Source organism: Pelecanus crispus, chromosome 29 (genome assembly GCF_030463565.1).
Source record: "Pelecanus crispus isolate bPelCri1 chromosome 29, bPelCri1.pri, whole genome shotgun sequence".
Lineage (NCBI taxonomy): Eukaryota > Metazoa > Chordata > Aves > Pelecaniformes > Pelecanidae > Pelecanus > Pelecanus crispus.
This window is the reverse complement of record NC_134671.1, coordinates 108,819-135,695: the sequence shown is the minus strand read 5'-3', so window position 1 is coordinate 135,695 and position 26,877 is coordinate 108,819. Positions and strand designations below refer to the sequence as shown.

General features: G+C 67.1%; 1 protein-coding gene across 1 annotated transcript; it reads right to left on the bottom strand.

The window, feature by feature from the left end:
• Positions 1 to 24: 24 nt before the first annotated feature.
• Positions 25 to 24,558, bottom strand: DHX16 (DEAH-box helicase 16). Its single transcript, XM_075725296.1, is given in 17 exon segments — positions 25 to 220; positions 3,727 to 3,900; positions 5,047 to 5,208; positions 7,674 to 7,808; positions 7,810 to 7,837; positions 9,250 to 9,317; positions 10,682 to 10,800; positions 13,392 to 13,517; positions 13,520 to 13,553; positions 15,975 to 16,115; positions 17,574 to 17,726; positions 19,543 to 19,578; positions 19,580 to 19,633; positions 21,541 to 21,603; positions 21,605 to 21,628; positions 21,630 to 21,756; positions 24,505 to 24,558. Coding segments are annotated over 17 exon segments (1,620 nt in total). The 5' UTR covers positions 24,552 to 24,558; the 3' UTR covers positions 25 to 91.
• Positions 24,559 to 26,877: the final 2,319 nt, after the last annotated feature.

Sequence of the window (26,877 nt, the reverse complement as noted above, 5' to 3'; positions counted from 1 at the left end):
CGGGAGCCGCTCGTCTTCCAAAGCAACTGTATTGGGGGGGGGGGGTGTCCCCAAATGTCCCCAAGTGTCCCCAAAATGTCCCCAAGGTCCCTCAGCCCAGCTCCTCCCGGCTCTTGCCCACTTTTTTGGGCATCTTGCGGGCGCTGGCGTCCTCCAGCTCCTTGGCCTGGTAGTAATGGGGGGCCACCTCCAGCAGCCACGCGCTGTCGATCTCGATCACCTGGGGACAAAGGGGACACGCGGCAATGGGGAGGGGGTCACCTGGTGGCCTTGGGGACCGGCGTGGCACCCCAAACCCACGGGGGACGCGGTGGGGGGGCCCCTGGCATCCCCCTGCTCGGAAAGGGGACAAGGCCACGGGGTCCTTGTCGTCGTCCCATCGTCCTCGATCCCCGTGGGGATGTGGCCACCAGGTCCCTGGCACCCTGGTCCCAATGGGGACGTGGCCACGGGGTCCCTGTCACCCTGGTTCCCATGGGGTCCCTGGCACCCTGGTCCCCATGGGGACGTGGCCACCAGGTTCCTGTCATGCTGGTCCCCGTGGGGACGTGACCACGGGGTCCCTGGCACCCTGGTCCCTGTGAGGACGTGGCCACGGGGTCCTGTCACCCTGGTCCCCATGGGGACGTGGGCACCGGGGTCCTTGTCACGCTGGTCCCCACAGGGGCATGGCCACGGGGTCACCATCCTGTCCCCTTGCTCCCCATGGGGACATGGCCACCAGGTCCCTGTCACCCTGGTCCCCATGGGGACGTGGCCACCAGGGTCCTTGTCACGCTGGTCCCCACAGGGACACTGCCATGGGGGTCACCATCCTGTCCCCCTGCTCCCCGTGGGGATGTGGCCACGGGGTCCCTGTCACCCTGGTCCCTGTGGGGACGTGGCCACCAGGTCCCTGTCACCCTGGCCCCCAAAGGGATATGGCTGTGGGGTCCCTGTCACCCTGGTCCCAATGGGGACGTGGCCACCGGGGTCCTTGTCACGCTGTCCCCACAGGGACATGGCCACGGGGGTCACCATCCTGTCACCCTGCTCCCCGTGGGGACATGGCCACGGGGTCCCTGTCACCCTGCTCCCCGTGGGGACGTGGCCACGGGGGTCACCATCCTGTCACCCTACTCCCCGTGGGGACGTGGCCACCAGGTCCCTGTCACCCGGGTCCCCATGGAGGGCACAGGGTCCCTGTCACCCTGTCCCCCAAAGGGACGTGGCCACGGGGTCCCTGTCACCCTGGTCCCCATGGGGATGTGGCCACCGGGTCCCTGTCACCCGGGTCCCCGTGGAGGGCACAGGGTCCCTGTCCCCACCCTGTCCCCCTGCTCCCCGTGGGGACGTGGCTGTGGGGTCCCCATCACCCTCCCCCCAGTGTCCCTGGCCGTGTCCCCGTCCCTGTCCCAGCGTCCCCGTGGCCATGTCCCTGTCCCCGTGGTGACGTCCCCATCCCCACAACAGTGGCCCTGTCCCCATCCCAGTGTCCCCACGGCCATGCCCCATCCCCACGTCCCCATCCCAATGTCCCCATGGCCATGTCCCCATCCCAATGTATCCATGGCCCTGTCCCCATCCCTACGGCCACACCCGTGTCCCAACATCCCTGTGGCCACGTCCCAGTGTCCCTCCCCATGGTGACATCCCCATGGCAGTGTCCCCATCCCCATCCCTGTGGCCACATCCCTGTCCCAACGTCCCCATGGCCATGTCCCCATCCCCACGTCCCCATCCCAATGTCTCCATGGCCACATCCCCGTCCCCATCCCTGTCCCAACATCCCCATGGCCACGTCCCCATCCCCACACGGCCACGTCCCCTCCCTATGTCCCCATGGCCGCGTCCCCGTCCCCATCCCTGTCCCAATGTCCCCATGGCCATGTCCCTATCCCAACATCCCCGTCCCAATGTCCCCATGGCCACGTCCCCATCCCCGGCCACGTCCCCATCCCAACGTCCCCATCTCCACGTCCCCATCCCACTGTCTCCATAGCCACATCCCCATCCCACTGTCCCACTGTCCCCATGGCTCTGTCCCATCTCCATGGCCATGTCCCCATCCCCACGTCCCCATCCCTGTCCCAACATCCCCATCTCCATGGCCACATCCCCATCCTAATGTCCCCATGGCCACATCCCCATCTCAACATTCCTGTCCCAGTGTCCCCATGGCCACGTCCCCATCTCCACGTTCCCATTCCACTGTCCCATGGCCACGTCCCCATCCCTGTCCCAGTGTCCCCATGGCTCTGTCCCATCTCCATGGCCACGTCCCCATCCCTATCCCAACGTCCCCATGGCTCTGTCCCATCTCCATGGCCATGTCCCCATCCCTGTCCCAACGTCCCCATGGCTCTGTCTCATCTCCATGGCCATGTCCCCATCCCTGTCCCAGTGTCCCCATGGCTCTGTCCCATCTCCATGGCCATGTCCCCATCCCTGTCCCAACGTCCCCATGGCTCTGTCTCATCTCCATGGCCATGTCCCCATCCCTGTCCCAACGTCCCCATGGCTCTGTCCCATCTCCATGGCCACATCCCCATCCCTGTCCCAACATCCCCATCCCCACGGCCACGTCCCCATCTCCATCCCCATCCCAACGTCCCCACGGCCACGTCCCCATCCCCGCCCCCACGTCCCCATCCCTATCCCAACGTCCCCATGGCTCTGTCCCATCTCCATGGCCATGTCCCCATCCCTATCCCAACGTCCCCATGGCTCTGTCCCATCTCCATGGCCATGTCCCCATCCCTGTCCCAACATCCCCATGGCTCTGTCCCATCTCCATGGCCATGTCCCCATCCCTGTCCCAACGTCCCCATGGCTCTGTCCCATCTCCATGGCCATGTCCCCATCCCTGTCCCAACGTCCCCATGGCTCTGTCCCATCTCCATGGCCATGTCCCCATCCCTGTCCCAGTGTCCCCATGGCTCTGTCCCATCTCCATGGCCATGTCCCCATCCCTGTCCCAGTGTCCCCATGGCTCTGTCTCATCTCCATGGCCATGTCCCCATCCCTGTCCCAGTGTCCCCATGGCTCTGTCCCATCTCCATGGCCACATCCCCATCCCTGTCCCAATGTCCCCATCCCCACGGCCACGTCCCCATCTCCATCCCCATCCCAACGTCCCCACGGCCACGTCCCCATCCCCGCCCCCATGTCCCCATCCCTATCCCAACGTCCCCATGGCTCTGTCCCATCTCCATGGCCACGTCCCCATCCCTGTCCCAACGTCCCCATAGCTCTGTCCCAGCTCCATGGCCACATCCCCATCCCTGTCCCAACGTCCCCATCCCCACGGCCACGTCCCCATCTCCATCCCCATCCCAACGTCCCCACGGCCATGTCCCCATCCCCGCCCCCACGTCCCCATCCCTATCCCAACGTCCCCATGGCTCTGTCCCATCTCCATGGCCATGTCCCCATCCCTATCCCAACGTCCCCATGGCTCTGTCCCATCTCCATGGCCATGTCCCCATCCCTGTCCCAACGTCCCCATGGCTCTGTCCCATCTCCATGGCCATGTCCCCATCCCTATCCCAACATCCCCATGGCTCTGTCCCATCTCCATGGCCATGTCTCCATCCCTGTCCCAGTGTCCCCATGGCTCTGTCCCATCTCCATGGCCATGTCCCCATCCCTGTCCCAGTGTCCCCATGGCTCTGTCCCATCTCCATGGCCATGTCCCCATCCCCGCCCCCACGTCCCCATCCCCACGGCCCCCCCCACGGCCCCCACCTGCCGCATGAACTCCTTGGTGGTGAAGACGAGCTCGTGGTAGAGCACCCAGCGGGGCTGCTCCTCGAAGAGGGAGCTGTTGGGGTGGATGAACACCGTCTGCTGGTGCTTCACCGTGCGGTACCCGCCCCGCGTCAGCCGCGCCGTGTGGTAGAAGAAGCCAGCGGTGATGGCCTGGGGGGCGGCAGGGCGGGGGTCAGCACCGGGGGGGGACACTGAGGGTGGGGACAGGGGGGAAGAGGGGTGCCAGAGGAGCCCGGGGTGGGGTTAGGAGGGGAAATGGGGGTCCTGGGGGGGGCTGAGAGGCTCCTGGGGGGTGTCAGGAGGGGAAATGGGGGTCCCTGGGGATCCCTGAAGGGCGTGGGGGAAACTTGGGGGTCCCAGGAAGGGGAATGGGGGGTCCCTGGGGATCCCTGAAGGTCGTGGGGGAAACTTGGGGGTCCCAAGAGGGGAATTGGGGATCCCCACAGGTCCTGAGGAAGTCGGGGGGGGGGGGGGGTCTCGGGGCGGTCCCAAGAAGGGGAATGGCCTGGGGATCCTGGGGGAAATGGGGGTCCCTGGGGGTGGGAAATGGGGGTCCCTGGGGATCCTGGGGGAAATGGGGGGATCCTGGGGGGAGAGAAATGGGGGTCCCAGAAGGGGAAAGGGGGGATCCCAGGTGGTCTCAGGAGGGGAAATGGGGGACCCCATGGGGAAACAGGGAACCAAAGAGGGTGCTGGGGGGCAGCAGGCTGCCTGGGGACCCCGGGGGCGGAAAAGGGGGGCTACGAGGGGGGCTGCGAGGGGAGCCGGGGGGCTGTGAGGGGAGCTGGGGGGCTGCAAGGGGCTGTGAGGGGAGCCGGGGGGCTGCAGGGGGAGCCGGGGGGCTGCGGGGGGCTGTGAGGGGAGCTGGGGGGCCGCGGGGGGAGCTGGGGGGCTGCAAGGGGCTGTGAGGGGAGCCGGGGGGCTGCAGGGGGAGCCGGGGGGCTGCGGGGGGCTGTGAGGGGAGCTGGGGGGCCGCGGGGGGAGCTGGGGGGCTGCAAGGGGCTGTGAGGGGAGCCGGGGGGCTGCGAGGGGCTGCGAGGGGAGCCGGGGGGCCGCGGGGGGAGCTGGGGGGCTGTGAGGGGAGCCGGGGGGTTGGGGGGGCTGCGAGGGGAGCTGGGGGGCTGCAAGGGGAGCTGGGGGGCCGCAGGGGGAGCCGGGGGGCTGCGAGGGGAGCTGGGGGGCTGCAAGGGGAGCTGGGGGGCCGCAGGGGGAGCCGGGGGGCTGCGGGGGGAGCTGGGTGGCTGCGAGGGGAGCTGGGGGGCCGCGGGGGGAGCCGGGGGGCCGCGGGGGGATGACCTTGCGGACGGGGATGCAGTCGCCGGCGCAGGAGGAGGGGGCGACCTCGACGCGCTCCATCAGCCCCTCGAGCTGCTCCCGCACGTCCCGCGCCCGGCGCAGGGAGCGCGCCTGCACGAAGTGCTCGTAGCACCACTGCAGGGAGTGCCCGCTGGCCACCCACTGCGGGGGCACGGGGGGACGGGGGGACACGGGGGGACACGGGCACATGGCGGGGACACGGGGACATGGGGACGCAGGGACATGGGGAGACATGGCAGGGACATGGCAGGGACATGGGAATGGGACACGGGGACATGGGGAGACATGGGGGACATGGGAGACATGGCAGGGACATGGGAATGGGGGGACACAGGGACATGGGGAGACATGGTGGGGACATTTGGGACATGGGGAGACATGGCGGGGACATGGGAGACATGGGGGACATGGGAGACATGGCAGGGACATGGCGGGGACATGGGGGACATGGCAGGGACACGGGGGATGGGGGACATGGGAAAACATGAGGGACACGGGGGGACACAGCAGGGACATGGGGTGACACGTGGGACACAGCAGGGACACAGGGACATGGGGGACACGGGGACATGGGGGACACAGCAGGGACACGGGGAACAGGGGGACAAGGGAACGGGGGGACACGGGGGGCATGGGGGACACAGGAATGGGGAGACACAGGGACATGGGGGACACGGGGGGACATGGGGGGACACGGGGACACAGCAGGGACATGGGAATGGGGGGCCACGGGGACATGGGGGGACATGAGGGGCACGGGGGACACAGCAGGGACACAGGAACATGGGGACATGGGAATGGGGGACACAGGAACATGGGGGGGGACACGGGGGACACAGAGAGACATGGGGAGACACGGGGGGGGGGGGGACAGGGACACCGTCAGTGCCTGGTCCTGGCCACCCAACCCCATGCACCCAACCTGCCCCCCAAACCCCCCATAATCCCCCCAGCACCCCCATACCCCCCAAAACACCCCATAACCCCCCCAGCACCCCCATACCCCCCAACCTGCCCCCCAAAACACCCCATAACCCCCCCAGCACCCCCATACCCCCCAAAACACCCCATAACCCCCCAGCACCCCCCATGCCCCCCCAACCTGCCCCCAAAACACCCCATAACCCCCCAGCGCCCCCATACCCCCCAACCTGCCCCCAAAACACCCCATAACCCCTCCAGCACCCCCATATCCCCCAACCTGCCCCCAAAACACCCCATAACCCCCCAGCACCCCCATACCCCCCAACCTGCCCCCCAAAACACCCCATAACCCCCCCAGCACCCCCATACCCCCCAAAACACCCCATAACCCCCCAGCACCCCCATACCCCCCAACCTGCCCCCCAAAACACCCCATAACCCCCCAGCACCCCCATGCCCCCAACCTGCCCCCAAAACACCCCATAACCCCCCAGCGCCCCCATACCCCCCAACCTGCCCCCAAAACACCCCATAACCCCCCAGCACCCCCATACCCCCCCAACCTGCCCCCCAAAGCCCCCATAACCCCCCCAGCACCCCCATGCCCCCAACCTGCCCCCCAAAACACCCCATAACCCCCCAGCACCCCCATACCCCCCAACCTGCCCCCCAAAACACCCCATAACCCCCCAGCACCCCCATACCCCCCAACCTGCCCCCAAAACACCCCATAACCCCCCAGCACCCCCATACCCCCCCAACCTGCCCCCCAAAACACCCCATAACCCCCCCAGCACCCCTAAACCCCCCAACCTGCCCCCCAACCCCCAGATTCCCCCCCCCGAGCCCCACATCCCCCCCCAAACCCCCAACCTACCTCCCCCAGCGCCTCCCGTCACCCTGCCACGTGTCCCCACCGTGTCCCCAGGGCCCCCACAACCCCCCAACCTGCCCCCCAACCCCCAAATATCCCCCCCCGAGCCCCACATCCCCCCCCCAAACCCCCAACCTACCTCCCCCAGCGCCTCCCGTCACCCTGCCACGTGTCCCCCCACCGCGTCCCCACGGCCCCCATAACCCCCCAACCTGCCCCCCAAAACACCCCATAACCCCCCCAGCACCCCTAAACCCCCCAACCTGCCCCCCAACCCCCAGATTCCCCCCCCCGAGCCCCACATCCCCCCCCAAACCCCCAACCTACCTCCCCCAGCGCCTCCCGTCACCCTGCCACGTGTCCCCCACCCGCGTCCCCAGGGCCCCCATAACCCCCCAACCTGCCCCCCAAAACACCCCATAACCCCCCCAGCACCCCTAAACCCCCCAACCTGCCCCCCAACCCCCAGATTCCCCCCCCCGAGCCCCACATCCCCCCCCCAAACCCCCAACCTACCTCCCCCAGCGCCTCCCGTCACCCTGCCACGTGTCCCCACCGTGTCCCCAGGGCCCCCACAACCCCCCAACCTGCCCCCCAAACACCCCATAACCCCCCCAGCACCCCTAAACCCCCCAACCTGCCCCCCAACCCCCAGATATCCCCCCCCGAGCCCCACATCCCCCCCCAAACCCCCCAACCTACCTCTCCCAGCGCCTCCCGTCACCCTGCCACGTGTCCCCACCCGCGTCCCCACCGCGCCCCCCACCCCGTGTCCCCCCCGTGTCCCCCGCGTCCCCCCCGCCCGTGCCTGGTTGTAGACGTTGAGCAGGACGAGGTGGTCCCCCCCGGGGACGTGGAAGCCCAGGCGGGCGCTGTCGGCGTGCAGGACCTTGTCCTTGGGCCGGTAGAAGATGGCGTTGTTGACCGAGAGCATGGCCGCCACCCGTCAGCACCTCCTCCGTGCAGCCGTACCTGGCGGGGAGCGGGACAGGGGCACGTCACCGCGGGGACAGGGGTTGGGGACAGCACAGCCGGGGGGTGGTCACTGGAGGGGTGGGGACACCATGGGGGGACTTGGGGGTGACGTGGGGACACCATGGGGACACCTGGGGATGAGCCAAGGACAGCCGGGGACATCGCGAGAACGGGGATGTCACCGGGACAGCCGGGGACAACCCAGGGGACAACCTGGGGACACCCGGGGACACCAGGACACCCAGGGGACAACCTAGGGACAACACAAAGAGACCCAGGGACAACCCAGGGGACAACCTGGGGACACCACAAAGAGACCTGGGGACAACCCAGGGGACAACCTGGGGACACCCGGGGACACCAGGACACCCAGGGGACAACCTGGGGACACCAGGACACCCAGGGACAACCTGGGGACACCTGGAGACAACCTGGGGACACCAGGACACCCGGGGACAACCTGGGGACAACACAAAGAGACCTGGGGACAACCCAGGGGACAACCTGGGGACACCCGGGGACACCAGGACACCCAGGGGACAACCTGGGGACACCAGGACACCCAGGGACAACCTGGGGACACCTGGAGACAACCTGGGGACACCAGGACACCCGGGGACAACCTGGGGACAACACAAAGAGACCTGGGGACAACCCAGGGGACAACCTGGGGACACCCGGGGACACCAGGACACCCAGGGGACAACCTGGGGACACCAGGACACCTGGGAACAACCTGAGGACACCACAAATAGACCCAGGGACAACCCAGAGAACAACCTGGGGATGCCTGGAGACAACCTGGGGACACCAGGACACCCAGGGGACAACCTGGGGACACCCAGGGACACCAGGACACCTGGGGACACCACAAATCGACCCAGGGACAACCCAGGGGACAACCTGGGGACACCTGGAGACAACCTGGGGACACCAGGACACCCAGGGACAACCTGGGGACACCCAAGAGGACATCAGCAGGACACCTGGGGACAACCCAGGGGATACCACCAGGACACCCAGGGACACCAGGGGACAACCTGAGGACACCCAAGGACAACCAGGGCACATCACCAGGACACCTGGGGACAACCCAGGGGACACCTTGGGGACACCTTGGGGACACCCTGGGGACACCCTGGGGACACCCTGGGGACACCTTGGGGACACCCCGGGGACACCCTGGGGACACCTTGGACTCGACCCTGACACCTCCGGGCACCACCCCTGGGCCCCCTGACTGGTCACCCTGGGAGACCCCCCCGTCCCCCCACCCGGGGACACCTTGGGGACACCCCGGGGACACCCTGGGGTCACCCTGGGGACACCTTGGGGTCACCCTGGGGACACCCCGGGGACACCCTGGGGACACCCTGGGGACACCCTGGGGACACCCCGGGGACACTCACTGCTCGGAGGCCAGGATCATCTTGGCCAACATGGGCTCCACCGGCAGCTCCGCCATGCGCCGGCCCAGCTGGGGACAGGGAGGGGACGGCATCAGGGCCAGTGCTCCCAGTAACCCTGCCCAGTGCTCCCAGTAACCCCGCCCAGTGCTTCCAGTACCATGCCGAGCTCACCCATGGGGTCCACCACCACCATCCCAGTCCCTCCCAGTGCTCCCAGTGCCTCCCAGTACCGTGGTGAGCTCACCCACGGTGTCCACCACCACCCCCCCCGTCCCTCCCAGTGCTCCCAGTGACTCCCAGTACCGTGGTGAGCTCACCCAGGTGGCTGAGGGCACCCAGGGCCCCCATCCCAGTCCCTCCCAGTGCTCCCAGTGCCTCCCAGTACTGTGGTGAGCTCACCCATGGGGTCCACCACCACCCCCCCCATCCCTCCCAGTGCCTCCCAGTACCATGGTGAGCTCGCCCAGGTGGCTGAGGGCACCCAGGGCCCCCATCCCAGTCACTCCCAGTGCCTCCCAGTACCATGCTAAGCTCACCCATGGTGTCCACCACCACCATCCCAGTCCCTCCCAGTGCTCCCAGTCCCTCCCAGTACCGTGGTGAGCTCACCCACGGTGTCCACCACCACCCCCCCGTCCCTCCCAGTGCTCCCAGTGACTCCCAGTACCGTGGTGAGCTCACCCAGGTGGCTGAGGGCACCCAGGGCCCCCATCCCAGTCACTCCCAGTGCCTCCCAGTACCATGCTAAGCTCACCCATGGTGTCCACCACCACCATCCCAGTCCCTCCCAGTGCTCCCAGTCCCTCCCAGTACCGTGGTGAGCTCACCCACGGTGTCCACCACCACCCCCCCGTCCCTCCCAGTGCTCCCAGTGACTCCCAGTACCGTGGTGAGCTCACCCAGGTGGCTGAGGGCACCCAGGGCCCCCATCCCAGTCACTCCCAGTGCCTCCCAGTACCATGCTAAGCTCACCCATGGTGTCCACCACCACCATCCCAGTCCCTCCCAGTGCTCCCAGTCCCTCCCAGTGCTCCCAGTCCCTCCCAGTACCGTGGTGAGCTCACCCACGGTGTCCACCACCACCCCCCCCGTCCCTCCCAGTGCTCCCAGTGCCTCCCAGTACCGTGGTGAGCTCACCCACGGTGTCCACCACCACCCCCCCGTCCCTCCCAGTGCTCCCAGTCCCTCCCAGTACCGTGGTGAGCTCACCCAGGTGGCTGAGGGCACCCAGGGCCCCCATCCCAGTCCCTCCCAGTCCTCCAGTGCCTCCCAGTACCGTGGTGAGCTCACCCACGGTGTCCACCACCACCCCCCCCCATCCCTCCCAGTGCTCCCAGTGCCTCCCAGTACCATGGTGAGCTCGCCCAGGTGGCTGAGGGCATCAAGGGCCCCCGTCCCAGTCCCTCCCAGTGCTCCCAGTCCCTCCCAGTACCGTGGTGAGCTCGCCCAGGTGGTTGAGGGCGCCCAGGGCGTAGAGCTGCTCCAGTGCCAGCACCAGCGTCTCGTGGGGCGGCGGGTCCAGGAAGTCGAAGTGGATCAGGTCGTTGATGCCTGGGGACGGGGACGTCACCCGTTGTCACCCCAGGGCCACCCCGGACCCCTCCTGGTCCCCTGGGGTGTCCCCCCCAACAGCCCAAAATGTCCCCAGCGTCCCCCGGGCCCTGCCCCACGATGCCTTGAGGTCTCCCCTGTCCCCAAACGTCCCTTGAGATGCTCCTGAGATGCCCTTGAGATGCCTCCCGAGATGGCCCGGTGGTCCCCAAGACGCCGGGATGTCCCCTGTGCTGTCCCTGGGTCCCCTGAGACTCCTTTATGCCCCTCAAAATGGCCCCCAAGATGCCCCAACGCCCATTAAGACGTCCCAATGCCCCCTAAGATGCCTCCTGAGATGCCCCAACAGGCCCTACGGTGCTCCAATGCCCCCTAAGATGTCTCCTGAGGAGCCATGATGGACCCCGAGATACCCCAAAAGCTCCTGAGATGCCTCCTGAGATGCCCCAACAGGCCCTACAACGCTCCAATGCCCCCTGAGATGCCTCCTGAGATGCCCCAACAGGCCCTACAACGCTCCAATGCCCCCTAAGATGCCTCCTGAGATGCCCCAACAGGCCCTACAACGCTCCAATGCCCCCTAAGATGCCTCCTGAGATGCCCCAACAGGCCCTACAACGCTCCAATGCCCCCTAAGATGCCTCCTGAGATGCCCCAGCAGGCCCTACGGCGCTCCAGTGCCCCCTAAGATGCCTCCTGAGATGCCCCAACAGGCCCTACGGTGCTCCAATGCCCCCTGAGATGCCTCCTGAGGAGCCATGATGGACCCCGAGATACCCCAAAAGCTCCTGAGATGCCTCCTGAGATGCCCCAACAGGCCCTACAACGCTCCAATGCCCCCTGAGATGCCTCCTGAGATGCCCCAACAGGCCCTACAACGCTCCAATGCCCCCTGAGATGCCTCCTGAGATGCCCCAACAGGCCCTACAACGCTCCAATGCCCCCTAAGATGCCTCCTGAGATGCCCCAACAGGCCCTACAACGCTCCAATGCCCCCTAAGATGCCTCCTGAGATGCCCCAGCAGGCCCTACGGCGCTCCAGTGCCCCCTAAGATGCCTCCTGAGATGCCCCAACAGGCCCTACGGTGCTCCAATGCCCCCTGAGATGCCTCCTGAGGAGCCATGATGGACCCCAAGATACCCCAAAAGCTCCTGAGATGCCTCCTGAGATGCCCCAGCAGGCCCTACGGCGCTCCAGTGCCCCCTAAGATGCCTCCTGAGATGCCCCAGCAGGCCCTACAGTGCTCCAGTGCCCCCTAAGATGCCTCCTGAGATGTCCTGATGGCCCCTAGGATGCCCCAGTGCCCCCCGAGATGCCTCCTGAGATGCCCAAATGCCCTCCAAGATGCTCCAATGCCTCCCTAAAATGCCTCTATGGCCCCTGAGATATCTCCTGAGATGTCCTGACAGCTCCTAGGATGCCCCAATGTCCCTTAAGATGCCTCCTGAGGTGCCGCAATGCTCCCCAAGGTGTCCCGATCCCTTCCGAGATGTCTCCTGAGAAGCCCTGATGGACCCTGAGATACCCCAATCGCTCCCGAGATGCCTCCTGAGATGTCCTGATGGCCCCTAGAATGCCCCAATGCCCCCCGAGGTGCCCAAATACCCTCCAAGATGCTCCAATGCCTCCTAGGATGCCTCTATGCCCCCCCAGAGGCCTCCTGAGATGTCCTGACAGCTCCTAGGATGCCCCAATGCTCCCTGAGATGCCTCCTGAGAGACTCCAATGCCCTCCACGATGTCCCAATGCCCCCTAGGATGCCCTGATGCTCCCTAAGATGCCTCCTGAGATGCCGACAGCCCTCAGGATGCCCCAGTGGCCCCTGAGATGCCCCCTGAGATGCCCTGATGGCCCCTAGGATGTCCCCCAAGATGCCCTGATGGTCCCTAAGATGCTCTAATGCCCTAAGACACCCCCTGAGATGTCGACAGCCCCTAGGATGTCCACTATGACGCCTTGATGCCTCCTGAGATGCCCTGATGGCTCCTGAGATGCTCCAGTGACCCCTAGGATGCTCCAAGGGCCCCTGAGATCCCCCCTGAGATGCCCTGATGGCCCCTGAGATGCCCCCTGAGATGTCCTGATGGCCCCTGAGATGTCCTGATGGCCCCTGCGATGCTCCAAGGGCCCCTGAGATGCCCTGATGGCCCCCGAGATGCTCCAATGGCCCCTGAGATGCCCCCTGAGATGCCCTGATGGCCCCTGAGATGCTCCAATGGCCCCTGAAATGCCCTGATAGCCCCCGAGATGCTCCAATGGCCCCTGAGATGCCCCCTGAGATGCCCTGATGGCCCCCGAGATGCTCCAATGGCCCCTGAGATGCTCCAAGGGCCCCTGAGATGCCCTAATGGCCCCTGAGATGCCCCCTGAGATGCCCTGATGGCCCCTGAGATGCCCTGATGGCCCCTGAGATGCCTCCTGTGACCCCGATAGCCCCTAGGATGCCCCGATGCCCCCTGAGATGCTTCCTGAGATGCCCCGATGCCCCCTGAGATGCCTCCTGAGATGCCCCGATGTCCTCTAAGACGCCCCAATGCCCCCCGAGATGCCCCTACAGGCCCCAGAACGCCCCCCAGCCGCCCCGTCTCACCGAGGCTCTTGAGGAGCAGGACGAGGGAGCCCAGGTCAGCCCGTTGGATCTCGGGCACCGGCGTCTCCTCCAGCTCGTGCTGGAAGGCCCAGGCTGTGTAGAGGCGGAAGCACTTCCCGGGAGCCACCGGCCCGCACGGCCCGCGCGTTGGTTCGCCGACGCCTGGGGGTCACCGTCACTTGTCACCCGCAGGGCCACGGGGAGGGGACAGGACGGACAGGGGAATGTGGAAGGACAAGGGACACGGCTGCCCGTGGGGACCCAGAGGTGTGGGGACCAAGGGATTTGGGGGTGCATAGACCCAGGGATGCGGGGACCAAGGGATGGGGGGGCATGGGGACACGGCTGCTCATGAGGACCCAGAGGAATGGGGACCTGGGGACCCAGAGATGTGGGGACCAAGGGACACAGGGAGCTGGGGACCCAGGGATGTGGGGACAGGGGGATGTGGAAACCAAGGGATGTGGGGACCTCAGGGACCCGGGGACATGGAGATCAAGGGGTGTGGGGACATGGGGACAACGGGGACCTGGGGACATGGAGATCAAGGGACATGGGGACCTGGGGACATGGAGATCAACGGATGTGGGGACACAGGGACCTGGGGACATGGAGATCAAGGGATGTGGGGACAAGGGGACCAGGAGATCAACGGATGTGGGGACACAGGGACATGGGGACATGGAGATCAAGGGACATGGGGACCTGGGGACATGGAGATCAACGGATGTGGGGACACAGGGACATGGAGATCAAGGGACGTGGGGACACAGGGACACGGGGACATGGAGATCAAGGGACATGGGGACACGGGGACCTGGGGACATGGAGATCAAGGGACGTGGGGACACAGGGACAACAGGGACATGGAGATCAAGGGATGTGGGGACACGGGGACATGGAGATCAAGGGACGTGGGGACACGGGGACCTGGGGACATGGAGATCAAGGGACGTGGGGACACGGGGACAACAGGGACATGGAGATCAAGGGATGTGGGGACACAGGAACATGGAGATCAAGGGACATGGGGACACGGGGACATGGAGATCAAGGGACGTGGGGACACGGGGACCTGGGGACATGGAGATCAAGGGACGTGGGGACAACGGGGACACGGGGACAACGGGGACACGGAGAGCAAGGGACATGGGGACACAGGGACATGGAGATCAAGGGGTGTGGGGACACAGGGACCTGGGACATTGGGACTAATGGATGTGGGGACATGGGGACATTGGGACAAAGCTGCCCAGAAGGACACCGAGGCATGGGGACATAGAGAAGGGACCTGGGGACCCGGGGACATGGAGACATGGAGACCAGGAGATGTGGGGACAAGGGGACCAGGAGATGTGGGGACAAGGGGACCAGGAGATGTGGGGACAGGGGGACACGGGGACCTGGGGACATGGAGATCAAGGGATGTGGGGACACAGGGACATGGAGATCAAGGGACGTGGGGACACGGGGACCTGGGGACATGGAGATCAACGGATGTGGGGACACAGGGACCTGGGGACATGGAGATCAAGGGATGTGGGGACACAGGGACATGGAGATCAACGGATGTGGGGACACAGGGACATGGAGATCAAGGGACGTGGGGACACAGGGACCTGGGGACATGGAGATCAAGGGACGTGGGGACACAGGGACCTGGGGACATGGAGATCAAGGGATGTGGGGACACGGGGACATGGAGATCAAGGGACGTGGGGACACAGGGACATGGAGATCAAGGGACGTGGGGACACGGGGACCTGGGGACATGGAGATCAAGGGATGTGGGGACACGGGGACCTGGGGACATGGAGACCAAGGGACGTGGGGACACGGGGACCTGGGGACATGGAGATCAAGGGACATGGGGACACGGGGACCTGGGGACATGGAGATCAAGGGACGTGGGGACACGGGGACAACAGGGACATGGAGACCAAGGGATGTGGGGACACGGGGACATGGAGATCAAGGGACGTGGGGACACGGGGACCTGGGGACATGGAGATCAAGGGACGTGGGGACAACGGGGACACGGGGACAACGGGGACACGGAGAGCAAGGGACATGGGGACACAGGGACATGGAGATCAAGGGGTGTGGGGACACAGGGACCTGGGACATTGGGACTAATGGATGTGGGGACATGGGGACATTGGGACAAAGCTGCCCAGAAGGACACCGAGGCATGGGGACATAGAGAAGGGACCTGGGGACCCGGGGACATGGGGACATGGGGACATGGAGACCAGGAGATGTGGGGACAAGGGGACCAGGAGATGTGGGGACAAGGGGACCAGGAGATGTGGGGACAGGGGGACCTGGGGACACGAGGGGACAAGGGACGAAGCTGCCCAGAGGGACCCTGAGTCATGGGGACACGGGGACGCAGAGAAGGGACCCGGGGACGTGGGGACGCGGCCACCAAGGGACACGAGGACACCAGGACACGGCTGCCCGCAAGGAGCCCGGGGACACGGGGCCGCAGCGCGGAAGGGCCACGGGGGGGGGGGGGCCGCAGCCACCACAGGGGCGCCGGGGCGGGGCCGGGGCGGGGCCGGGGCGGGGGAGGGGCGGTACCCGGGAGCAGGGCGTGACCACCAGCGACTCCATGCCGGTGCGGGCGCTGTAGCTCTTCTGCTTGCAGAAGCCGGGGTCCAGCACGTAGACGATGCCGTCGATGGTCACCGACGTCTCCGCGATGTTGGTGGCCACCACCACCTGGGGGGGGCGGGGGCGGGCGTCGCCGGCCACGCCCCCCGGCCCAGGCCCCACCCCTTGGCTCCACCCCGGGAGCCCCACCCTCTTAGGCCCCACCCTCTTAAGCCCCACCCCTTTAACACCGCCTTTTTAAGCCCCACCCCTTAGACCCCACCCCACAGGCCACCCCTAAGCCCCACCCCTTAAGCCCCACCCTCTTAAGCTCCGCCCCTTAGGCCCCACCCTCTTAAGCCCCACCCCTTTAACGCCACTTTTTTAAGCCCCACCTCTTAGACCCCACCCCACAGACCACCCCCTAAGCCCCACCCCTTACGCCCCACCCTCTTAAGCCCCGCCCTTTAGGTCCCACCCTATGAAGCCCCACCCTCTTAGATGCCACCCCTTAAAACCCCACCCTATTAAGCCCCACCCCCTTAGGCCCCACTTCCCTTAGGCCCCACCCTATTAGACCCCGCCCCTTTAAACCCCACCCTATTAAGCTCCTCCCTATTAAACCGCACCCATTTAAGCCCCACCCCCTTAAATCCCACCCCTTAAGCCCCGCCCCTTAAGCCCCACTTCCCTTAGGCCCCACCCTATCAAGCCCCACCCCTTTAGACCCCACCCTATTAAGCTCCGCCTCCTTCAGACCCCCAGCCCTTTAGACCCCACCCCCTTAGGCCCCACCCCTTTAGACCCTGCCTTATTAGGCTCCACCCCTCAAACCTCACCCTAGTAAGCCCCACCCCCTTAGACCCCACCCCATTAGGCCCCACCCCTTTAGACTCCCCTATTAAGCCCCACCTCTTTAGACCCCACCCCATTAGGCCCCACCCCTTTAGACCCCACCCTTTTAAGCTCTGCCCCTTAGCCTCCACCCTATCAAGCCCCACCCCTTTAGACCCCACCCTATTAAGCTCCGCCTCCTTCAGACCCCCAGCCCTTTAGACCCCACCCCCTTAGGCCCCACCCTATTAAGCCCCACCCCTTTAGACACCACCCTATCAAGCCCCACCCCTCACACCCCGCCTCCTTAGGCCCCACCCTATTAACCCCACCCCTTAGCCCCCACCCTATCAAGCCCCACCCCCTTAGGCCCCACCCTATCAAGCCCCCCCCCTTAGGCCCCACCCCTCACACCCACCCCCTTAGGCCCCACCCTATCAAGCCCCACCCCCTTAGGCCCCACCCCTCACACCCACCCCCTTAGACCACACCCTATCAAGCCCCGCCCCCTTAGGCCCCACCCTATCAAGCCCCACCCCATTTAGACCCACCCTATCAAGCCCCACCCCCTTATCCCCCACCCCCAACCCCCACCCCTTTAGGCCCCACCCTATTAAGCCCCGCCCCCCCCTTCACCCCCTGGGTTCCCCTGCCCCGCAGCGCCCCCTGCTGCCCCGCAGCGCCCCTCCTCCCCGCCCTCCCGAGGCTCCGCCCCCCCGGCCCCGGCCCTGCCCTTAAAGGGGCGGCGCGCACCTTGCGGGCGCCGGGGGGGGTGGGCTCGAAGATGCGGGCCTGCATGTCGGAGGGCAGGTTGGCGTAGATGGGCAGCACCAGCAGCTCGGCCAGGCGCGAGCCCAGGCGGCGGCACCGCTCCTGCAGCAGCTCCACGCAGGCCTCGATCTCCTCCTGCCCCCGCCCCGCCGCCTCAGCACCCGGCGGGACGGGGACGGGGACATCGGGGGGGACGGGGACATCGGGGGACATCGGGGGGGACGGGGACATCGGGGGGGACGGGGACACCCGGGGGCATGGGGACACCCGGGGGCATGGGGACACCCGGGGGGATGGGGACACCCAGGGGGGACGGGGACACCCGGGGGGGGACGGGGACACCCGGGGGCATGGGGACACCGGGAGCATGGGGACACCCAGGGGGATGGGGACACCCAGGGGGATGGGGGACACCCAGGGGGGACGGGGACACCCAGGGGGGACGGGGACACCCGGGGGGATGGGGACATCAGGGGGATGGGGACATCGGGGGAACGGGGACATTGGGGGGGACGGGGACACCCGGGGGCATGGGGACACCAGGGGCATGGGGACACCCAGGGGGGACGGGGACACCCGGGGGGGACGGGGACACCCGGGGGGATGGGGACACCAGGGGGATGAGGACACCGGGGGGACGGGGACACCCAGGGGCATGGGGACACCAGGGGCATGGGGACACCCAGGGGGGACGGGGACACCCGGGGGGATGGGGACACCCAGGGGGGACGGGGACATCGGGGGGATGGGGACATCGGGGGGACGGGGACACCCGGGGGCATGGGGACACCGGGGGCATGGGGACACCCAGGGGGATGGGGACACCCAGGGGCATGGGGACACCCAGGGGCATGGGGACACCCAGGGGGGACGGGGACACCCAGGGGGATGGGGACACCCAGGGGCATGGGGACACCCAGGGGCATGGGGACACCCAGGGGGGACGGGGACACCCAGGGGGGATGGGGACATCGGGGGGATGGGGACACCCAGGGGCATGGGGACACCCGGGGGCATGGGGACATCGGGGGGGACGGGGACACCCACAGGGATGGGGACATCGGGGGGACGGGGATGCCTGGGGGGGACAGGGACACCCAGTGGCATGGGGACATCGGGGGGATGAGGACATCGGGGGGATGGGGACACCCGTGGGCATGGGGACACCCGCAGGGATGGGGATGCCTGGGGGGGACAGGGACGTCCAGGGGCATGGGGACACCTGGGGGGACAGGGACATCGGGGGGACGGGGACATTGGGGGGACAGGGACACCCGCAGGCATGGGGACACCCAGCGGCATGGGGACACCCGTGGGGATGGGGATGCCTGGGGGGACGGGGATGCCGGGGGGCATGGGGACGCCCACCGGCATGGGGACACCTGGGGGACGGGGACGGGGACATCGGGGGGGACGGGGACATCGGGGGGACGGGGACACCTGGGGGGACGGGGACATTGGGGGGACGGGGACGCCCACGGGCATGGGGACACCCAGGGGGGACGGGGACACCCACAGGCATGGGGACACGCCACCAGGCATGGGGACACGCAGGGGACGGGGACATCGGGGGGGACGGGGATATCGGGGGGACGGGGACACCTGGGGGGACGGGGACATCGGGGGGGACGGGGACGCCCACGGGCATGGGGACACCCAGGGGGGACGGGGACACCCACGGGCATGGGGGACACGCAGGGGACGGGGACTCAGGGGGACAGGGACACCCAAGGGGACAGGGGTGACAGGGAGGGGACAGGGGTGACGGGGGGGACCCACCTGGCCGGTGAGGAAGACGAGGATGTCCCCGGGGGGCTGGGTGACGCAGGGGTGCCCGGGGGGTGGCAGGGAGGGGACAGGGAGGGGACAGGGGTGCCCGGGGGGTGGCAGGGAGGGGACAGGGTGACAGGAGGGGACAGGGAGGGGACAGGGAGGGGACAGGGGGACCCACCTGGCCGGTGAGGAAGACGAGGATGTCCCCGGGGGGGCTGGGTGACGTGGATCTGCAGCACCGACACCACGCACGCCTCCAGGTAGTCGGCCTCGGCGCCTGGGGAGGGGACATCGGGGGGACATCGGGGGGGGACACATCAGCACCGGGTGTCCCCAAGTGTCCCCAGGCATCCCCCTGCCCCCGCCGCTGCCCCGTGTCCCCCCCAGTGCCCCGGCGCCCCCCGGTCCCCACTGTCCCGCTGTCCCCCACGGCCCTCGGTGTCCCCTTGTCCCCCCCCGCGGGCCCCGAGGTCCTCCAACACCCCCAGTGTCCCCAAACGTCCCCTTGTTCCCAGGCCCCCCAGCATCCTGGTGTCCCCCAGAGCCCACATCCCCCCTGTCCCCCCATGTCCCCTTGTGTCCCCCCCTGTGTCCCCCAACATCCCCCAGTGTCCCCAGATGTCCCCCTGTCCCCCAGCACCCCCCATGCCCATGTCCCCCTCCTGTCCCTCGTGTCCCCCCACGTCCCCTTGTCCCCCGGTGTCCCCCATCCTCCAACATCTCCCAGTGTCCCCAAATGTCCCCCTGTCCCCCAGCGTCCCCCACATCCCCCAGCGTCCCCAGATGTCCCCTTGCCCCCCATGTCCCCATGTCCCCCAGCACCCTGCATCCCCTGCTACCCCCCATGTCCCCACATCCCCCTGTGTCCCCAAATGTCCCCGTGTCCCCCAGCACCCCCATGCCCATGTCCCCCTCCTGTCCCTCGTGTCCCCCCACGTGCCCTTGTTCCCCAGTGTCCCACATCCCACCACATCCCCCAGTGTCCCCAAATGTCCCCATGTCCCCCATGTCCCCAGCACCCTGCATCCCCCTGCCACCCCCATGTCCCCACATCCCCCAGTGTCCCCAAATGTCACCATGTCCCCCCATGTCCCCCAGCACCCTGCATCCCCCTGCCACCCCCCCGTGTCCCCACATCCCACAGTGTCCCCAAATGTCGCCCCATGTCCCCGTGTCCCCCCATGTCCCCCTGTTCCCCAGCACCCTACATCCCCTGCCACCCCCGTGTCCCCACATCCCACAGTGTCCCCAAATGTCGCCCCATGTCCCCCCATGTCCCCGTGTCCCCCCATGTCCCCGTGTCCCCATGTCCCCCTGTTCCCAGCACCCTACATCCCCCTGCCCCCCCCCCCCCGTGCCCCACATCCCACAGTGTCCCCCAAACTGTCCCCCTGTCCCCCCATGTCCCCGTGTCCCCCACCCCATGTCCCCCAGCACCCTGCATCCCCCTGCCACCCCCCGTGTCCCCACATCCCCCAGTGCCCCCACATCCCCCGGTGTCCCCAAATGTCCCCCTGTCCCCCCATGTCCCCCTGTCCCCCAGCACCCCATGTCCCCCAGCGCCCTGCATCCCCCTGCCACCCCCCGTGTCCCCACATCCCCCAGTGCCCCCACATCCCCCCGGTGTCCCCAAATGTCCCCCTGTCCCCCCATGTCCCCCTGTCCCCCAGCACCCTGCATCCCCCTGCCACCCCCGTGTCCCCACATCCCACAGTGTCCCCAAATGTCCCCCCTGTCCCCTCATGTCCCCCTGTCCCCCAGCGCCCTGCATCCCCCTGCCACCCCCGTGTCCCCACATCCCCCGGTGTCCCCAAATGTCCCCCCTGTCCCCCCATGTCCCCCTCTCCCCCCATGTCCCCCCAGCACCCTGAATCCCCCTGCTACCCCCGTGCCCCCCACATCCCCCCCAATGTCCCCCCACGTCCCCCCTCTCCCCCCATGTCCCCCTAGCGCCCTGCATCCCCCCTGCCACCCCCCGTGTCCCCCACATCCCACAGTGCCCCCACATCCCCCAGTGTCCCCAAATGTCCCCCTGTCCCCCCATGTCCCCGTGTCCCCCCAGCACCCCGTTGTCCCCCAGCGCCCTGCATCCCCCTGCCACCCCCCGTGTCCCCACATCCCCCAGTGCCCCCACATCCCCCGTGTCCCCCCCGTGTCCCCCCCGTCCCCCCGCCACCTTGGTGTAGTAGATGTCGACGGGGAGGAAGCGGCGCCCGGGGATGCGGAAGACGGGGGCCTGGGTCGAAGAAGGCGGAGAAGCGCTGGGGTGTCGAGGGTGGCCGAGGCCACCAGCACCTTCAGCTGGGGCCGGAACCGGGCGATGTCCTTGATCAGCCCGAAGAGCACGTCGGTGTGCAGGGTGCGCTCGTGGGCCTCGTCCACCATGATCACGCTGCGGGCACGGGGGCGACGGGCGGGGGGGGACACGTGTGGGGACACGCGGGGGGGATGTGGGGACAGGTATGGGGACGTGGGGACAAGCATGGGGATGTGGGGACAGGTATGGGGACATTGAGAGAAGCATAGGGACATGGGGACAAACGTGGGGAGATGGAGACAAGTGTGGGGACACGGGGACAAGCGTGGGGACAGGTATGGGGACGTGGGGACAAGCATAGGGATGTGGGGACAGGTATGAGGATGTGGGGACAAGCATGGGGACATGGGACAAGCATGGGGACATGGGGACAAGCATGGGGACAGGTATGGGGATATGGGGACAAGCATAGGGATGTAGGGACAAGTGGTGGGGACAGGTATGGGGACATGGGGACAAGCATAAGGATGTAGGAACAAGCGTGGGGACAAGTATGGGGACATGGGGACAAGCATGGGACATGGGGACACACGTGGGGACAGGTATGGGGACATGGGGACAAAACGTGGGGACACGGGGACAAGCGTGGGGACACGGGGACAAGCGTGGGGACAGGTATGGGGACATGGGGACAAGCATAAGGATGTAGGAACAAGCGTGGGGACAAGTATGGGGACATGGGGACAAGCATGGGGACATGGGGACACACGTGGGGACAGGTATGGGGACATGGGGACAAGCGTGGGGACATGGGGACAAGCATGGGGACAGGTATGGGGACATGGGGACAAACATGGGGACATGGGGACACACGTAGGGACAGGTATGGGGACATGGGGACAAGCATGGGGACATGGGGACACACGTGGGGACAGGTATGGGGACATGGGGACAAGCGTGGGGACATGGGGACAAGCATGGGGACAGGTATGGGGATATGGGGGACAAGCATAGGGATGTAGGGACAAGTGTGGGGACAGGTATGGGGACATGGGGACAAGCATAAGGATGTAGGAACAAGCGTGGGGACAAGTATGGGGACATGGGGACAAGCATGGGGACATGGGGACACACGTGGGGACAGGTATGGGGACATGGGGACAAACGTGGGGACACGGGGACAAGCGTGGGGACACGGGGACAAGCGTGGGGGACAGGTATGGGGACATGGGGACAAGCATAAGGATGTAGGAACAAGCGTGGGGACAAGTATGGGGACATGGGGACAAGCATGGGGACATGGGGACACACGTGGGGACAGGTATGGGGACATGGGGACAAGCGTGGGGACATGGGGACAAGCATGGGGGACAGGTATGGGGACATGGGGACAAACATGGGGACATGGGGACACACGTAGGGACAGGTATGGGGACATGGGGACAAGCGTGGGGACATGGGGACAAGCGTGGGGACATGGGGACAAGCGTAGGGGACAGGTATGGGGACACAGGCACAAGCATGGGGACATGGGGACAAGAGTGGGGACATGGGGACAAGCATGGGCACAGATATGTGGACACGGGGACAAGCATAGGGATGTAGAGACAAGTGGGGGGGACAAGTATGGGGACATGGGGACAAGCGTGGGGACATGGGGACACGCATGGGGACAGGTATGGGGACACAAGAACAAGCATAGGGACGTGGAGACAAGCATAGGGACGTGGGGACAACCATGGGGACAAGTGTGGGGACAGGTATGGAGACACGGGGACAAACATAGGGATGTGGGGACAAGCGTGGGGACACGGGGACATAGGGACAAGCATGGGAGCAGGTATGGGGACACAAGGACAAGCATGGGGACACGGGGACAACCATAGGGGACACGGGGACAACCATAGGGACAAACATGGGGACATGGGGATAAGTGTGAGGACATGGGGGACAGGTATGGGGACATGGGGACAAGCATAGGGACATGGGGACGGGTATGGGGACACAAGGACAAGCGTGGGGACACGGGGACAAGCATGGGGGACATGGGGACAAATGTGGGGACATGGGGACAAGCGTGGGGACATGGGGACAGGTATGGGGACACAAGGACAAGCGTGGGGACACGGGGTCAAGCGTGGGGACATGGGGATGGGTTTATGGCGACATGGGGACAAGCGTGGGGACATGGGGACAAACGTGGGGACATGGGGACGGGTATGGGGACATGGGGACAAACGTGGGGGACATGGGGACGGGTATGGGGACATGGGGACATAGGGACAAGCGTGGGGACAGGTATGGGGACATGGGGACAAACGTGGGGACATGGGGACGGGTATGGGGACATGGGACATAGGGACAAGCGTGGGGACAAGTATGGGGACATGGGGACAAGCGTGGGGACATGGGGACAAACGTGGGGGACATGGGGACGGGTATGGGGACATGGGGACATAGGGACAAGCGTGGGGACAGGTATGGGGACATGGGACAAGCGTGGGGACATGGGGCCAGGGGCGTGACGTGCCCCGAGACACGGGGAGGCGCAGACAGGGACGGGGACACGGGGACGGGGACACCAAAGTGGCACCGTGAGAGCACGGCCAAGGACGGTGCCGGGGACACGCGGCTGCTGTGCCAATCCCGCTGCGTCCCCACCTGTCCCCAAGTGTCCCAAAACTGTCCCCAAGTGTCCCCACCTGTCCCCAAGTGTCCCCAACCGCGTCCCCCCCGCTGTCCCCAGCGTCCCACCCCCAAAACGTCCCCAACGCCCCTCACGTCCCCCGCTTCCCCCCAGCCTCCGCCGCCCCCCGCCCGTCCCCAGTGTCCCCCCGCCGCCTGCCACGTCCCCGCCGGTGTCCCCACTGTCCCCAAGGTCACCTGTAGGAGCCAAGGTCGGGCTCGGTCAGGAATTCCCGCAGCAGCATCCCGTCCGTCATGTACTTCAGCACCGTCCGCTCCGACGTGCAGTCCTCGAAGCGGATGCTGTACCCCACCTGGGGACAAAGGGACAAGGGGACAAGGGGGACGCGTCACCAGCGTGGCCCGGGGTCCCTCGACACCCCCCCCCTCCCCGCCCCGGCTGTCCCAAACTGTCCCCAGGGTCACCCCGAGGCCCCTCGCTTGCCCAAGGTTCCTCAGTGTCCCCCCCCTGGGGTGTCCTGGGATGGGGACGTGTCCCCAGGGTCCCTGGGGTGCCCAGGGTGGGGGACATCTTCCTTGGGGGGTCTCCAGGGTGGGGACATGTCCCCTGGGGTCCCCAAGGATGGGGATGTGGCATTCGTGTCCCTTGTGTCCTCAGGGTTCTGTGGGACAAGGATGTGTCCCCAGGGTCCCCTGGGGTCCCCGGGGTGGGACATCTTCCTTGGGGGGTCCCCTAGGATGGGGACACGTCCACTGGGATCCCCGGGGTGGGGACATCTTCCTTGGGGGGTTCCCCCAGGGTGGGGACACGTCCCCTGGGGTCCCCAGGGTGGGGACGTGCCATTCGTGTCCCCTGGGGTCCCCAGGGGCCTTTGGATGGGGACGTGTCCCCAGGGTCCCCTGGGGTCCCCAGCGTGGGGACATCTTCCTTGGGGGGGGACCCCTAGGATGGGGACACGTCCCTTGGGGTCCCCGGGGTGGGGACATCTTCCTTGGGGGGTCCCCAGGGTGGGGACACGTCCCCTGGGGTCCCCAAGGATGGGGACGTGGCATTAGGGTCCCCTGCGTCATCAAAGTCCCCAAGGATGGACGTGTTCCCAAGGTCCCCTGGGGTCCCCAGGATGGGGACATCTTCTTTGGGGGGTGCCCCAGGGTGGGGACATGTCCCCTGGGGTCCCCAAAGATGGGGACGTGGCATTCGTGTCCCCTGTGTCCTCAGGGGCCTTTGGGATGGGGACGTCCCCAGGGTCCCCTGTCACCCCCCGGGTCACCGGAGCCACCGGGGGGTCCCAACGCCCCTCGCGTCCCCGTGGCTCCACGGCCCCGTGTGTCCCCCTGGCGTCCGGCCCCGTGTCCCCCTGCCGTGTCCCCACGTCCCTCCCCATGTCCCCACGTCCCTCCCCGTGTCCCCTGCCGTGTCCCCACATCCCTCCCCGTGTCCCCTGCCATGTCCCTACGTCCTCCCCCGTGTCCCCTGCCGTGTCCCCACATCCCTCCCTGTGTCCCCTGCCGTGTCCCCACGTCCCTCCCCATGTCCCCACGTCCCTCCCCGTGTCCCCCGCCGTGTCCCCACGTCCCTCCCCGTGTCCCCTGCTGTGTCCCCATGTCCCTTCCGTGTCCCTCCCCATGTCCCCACATCCCTCCCCGTGTCCCCACCATGTCCCCTGCCGTGTCCCCATGTCCCTCCCCATGTTCCCACATCCCTCCCCGTGTCCCTGCCGTGTCCCCATGTCCCTCCCCGTGTCCCCACGTCCCTCCCCGTGTCCCCTGCCGTATCCCCATGTCCCTTCCGTGTCCCTCCCCGTGTCCCCACGTCCCTCCCCGTGTCCCCACCATGTCCCCTGCCATGTCCCCATGTCCCTCCCCGTGTCCCCCACCCATGTCCCCCTGTCCCCGCCATGTCCCCACGTCCCTCCCCGTGTCCCCACGTCCGTCCCTGTGTCCCCTGCCATGTCCCCATGTCCCCGTGTCCCTCCCCGTGTTCCCACGTCCATCCCTGTGTCCCCGCCGTGTCCCCGTGTCCCCTGCCATGTCCCCACGTCCCTCCCTGTGTCCCCACGTCCGTCCCTGTGTCCCCCTGCCATGTCCCCATGTCCCCGTGTCCCTCCCGTGTTCCCACGTCCATCCCTGTGTCCCCGCCGTGTCCCCGTGTCCCCTGCCGTGTCCCCACGTCCCTCCCCGTGTCCCCACATCCCTCCCGTGTCCCCTGCCATGTCCCCTGCTGTGTCCCCATGTCCCTCCCCGTGTCCCCACGTCCCTCCCCGTGTCCCTGCCGTGTCCCCACGGCCCTCCCTGTGTCCCCACCATGTCCCCTGCCGTGTCCCCACGTCCCTCCCCGTGTCCCCACGTCCCGCCCCGTGTCCCCGCGTCCCGCCCCGTGTCCCCGCGTCACCTCGTTGCCCAGCTTGGTGCCCATCTCGACGGCCACGCGGGCGGCCACGCTCATGGCGGCCACGCGCCGCGGCTGGGTGATGCCGATCTTCAGCCCCTGGCGCGTGTAGCCCTGGAGGGGGGGGGCACCCCGGTTTGGGGGGCGGAAGAGCCCTCCCTGCTGCCCAACTGACCCCCCCAAAACCCACACCTGCCCCCCAGATCCCCCCTAAACTCCCC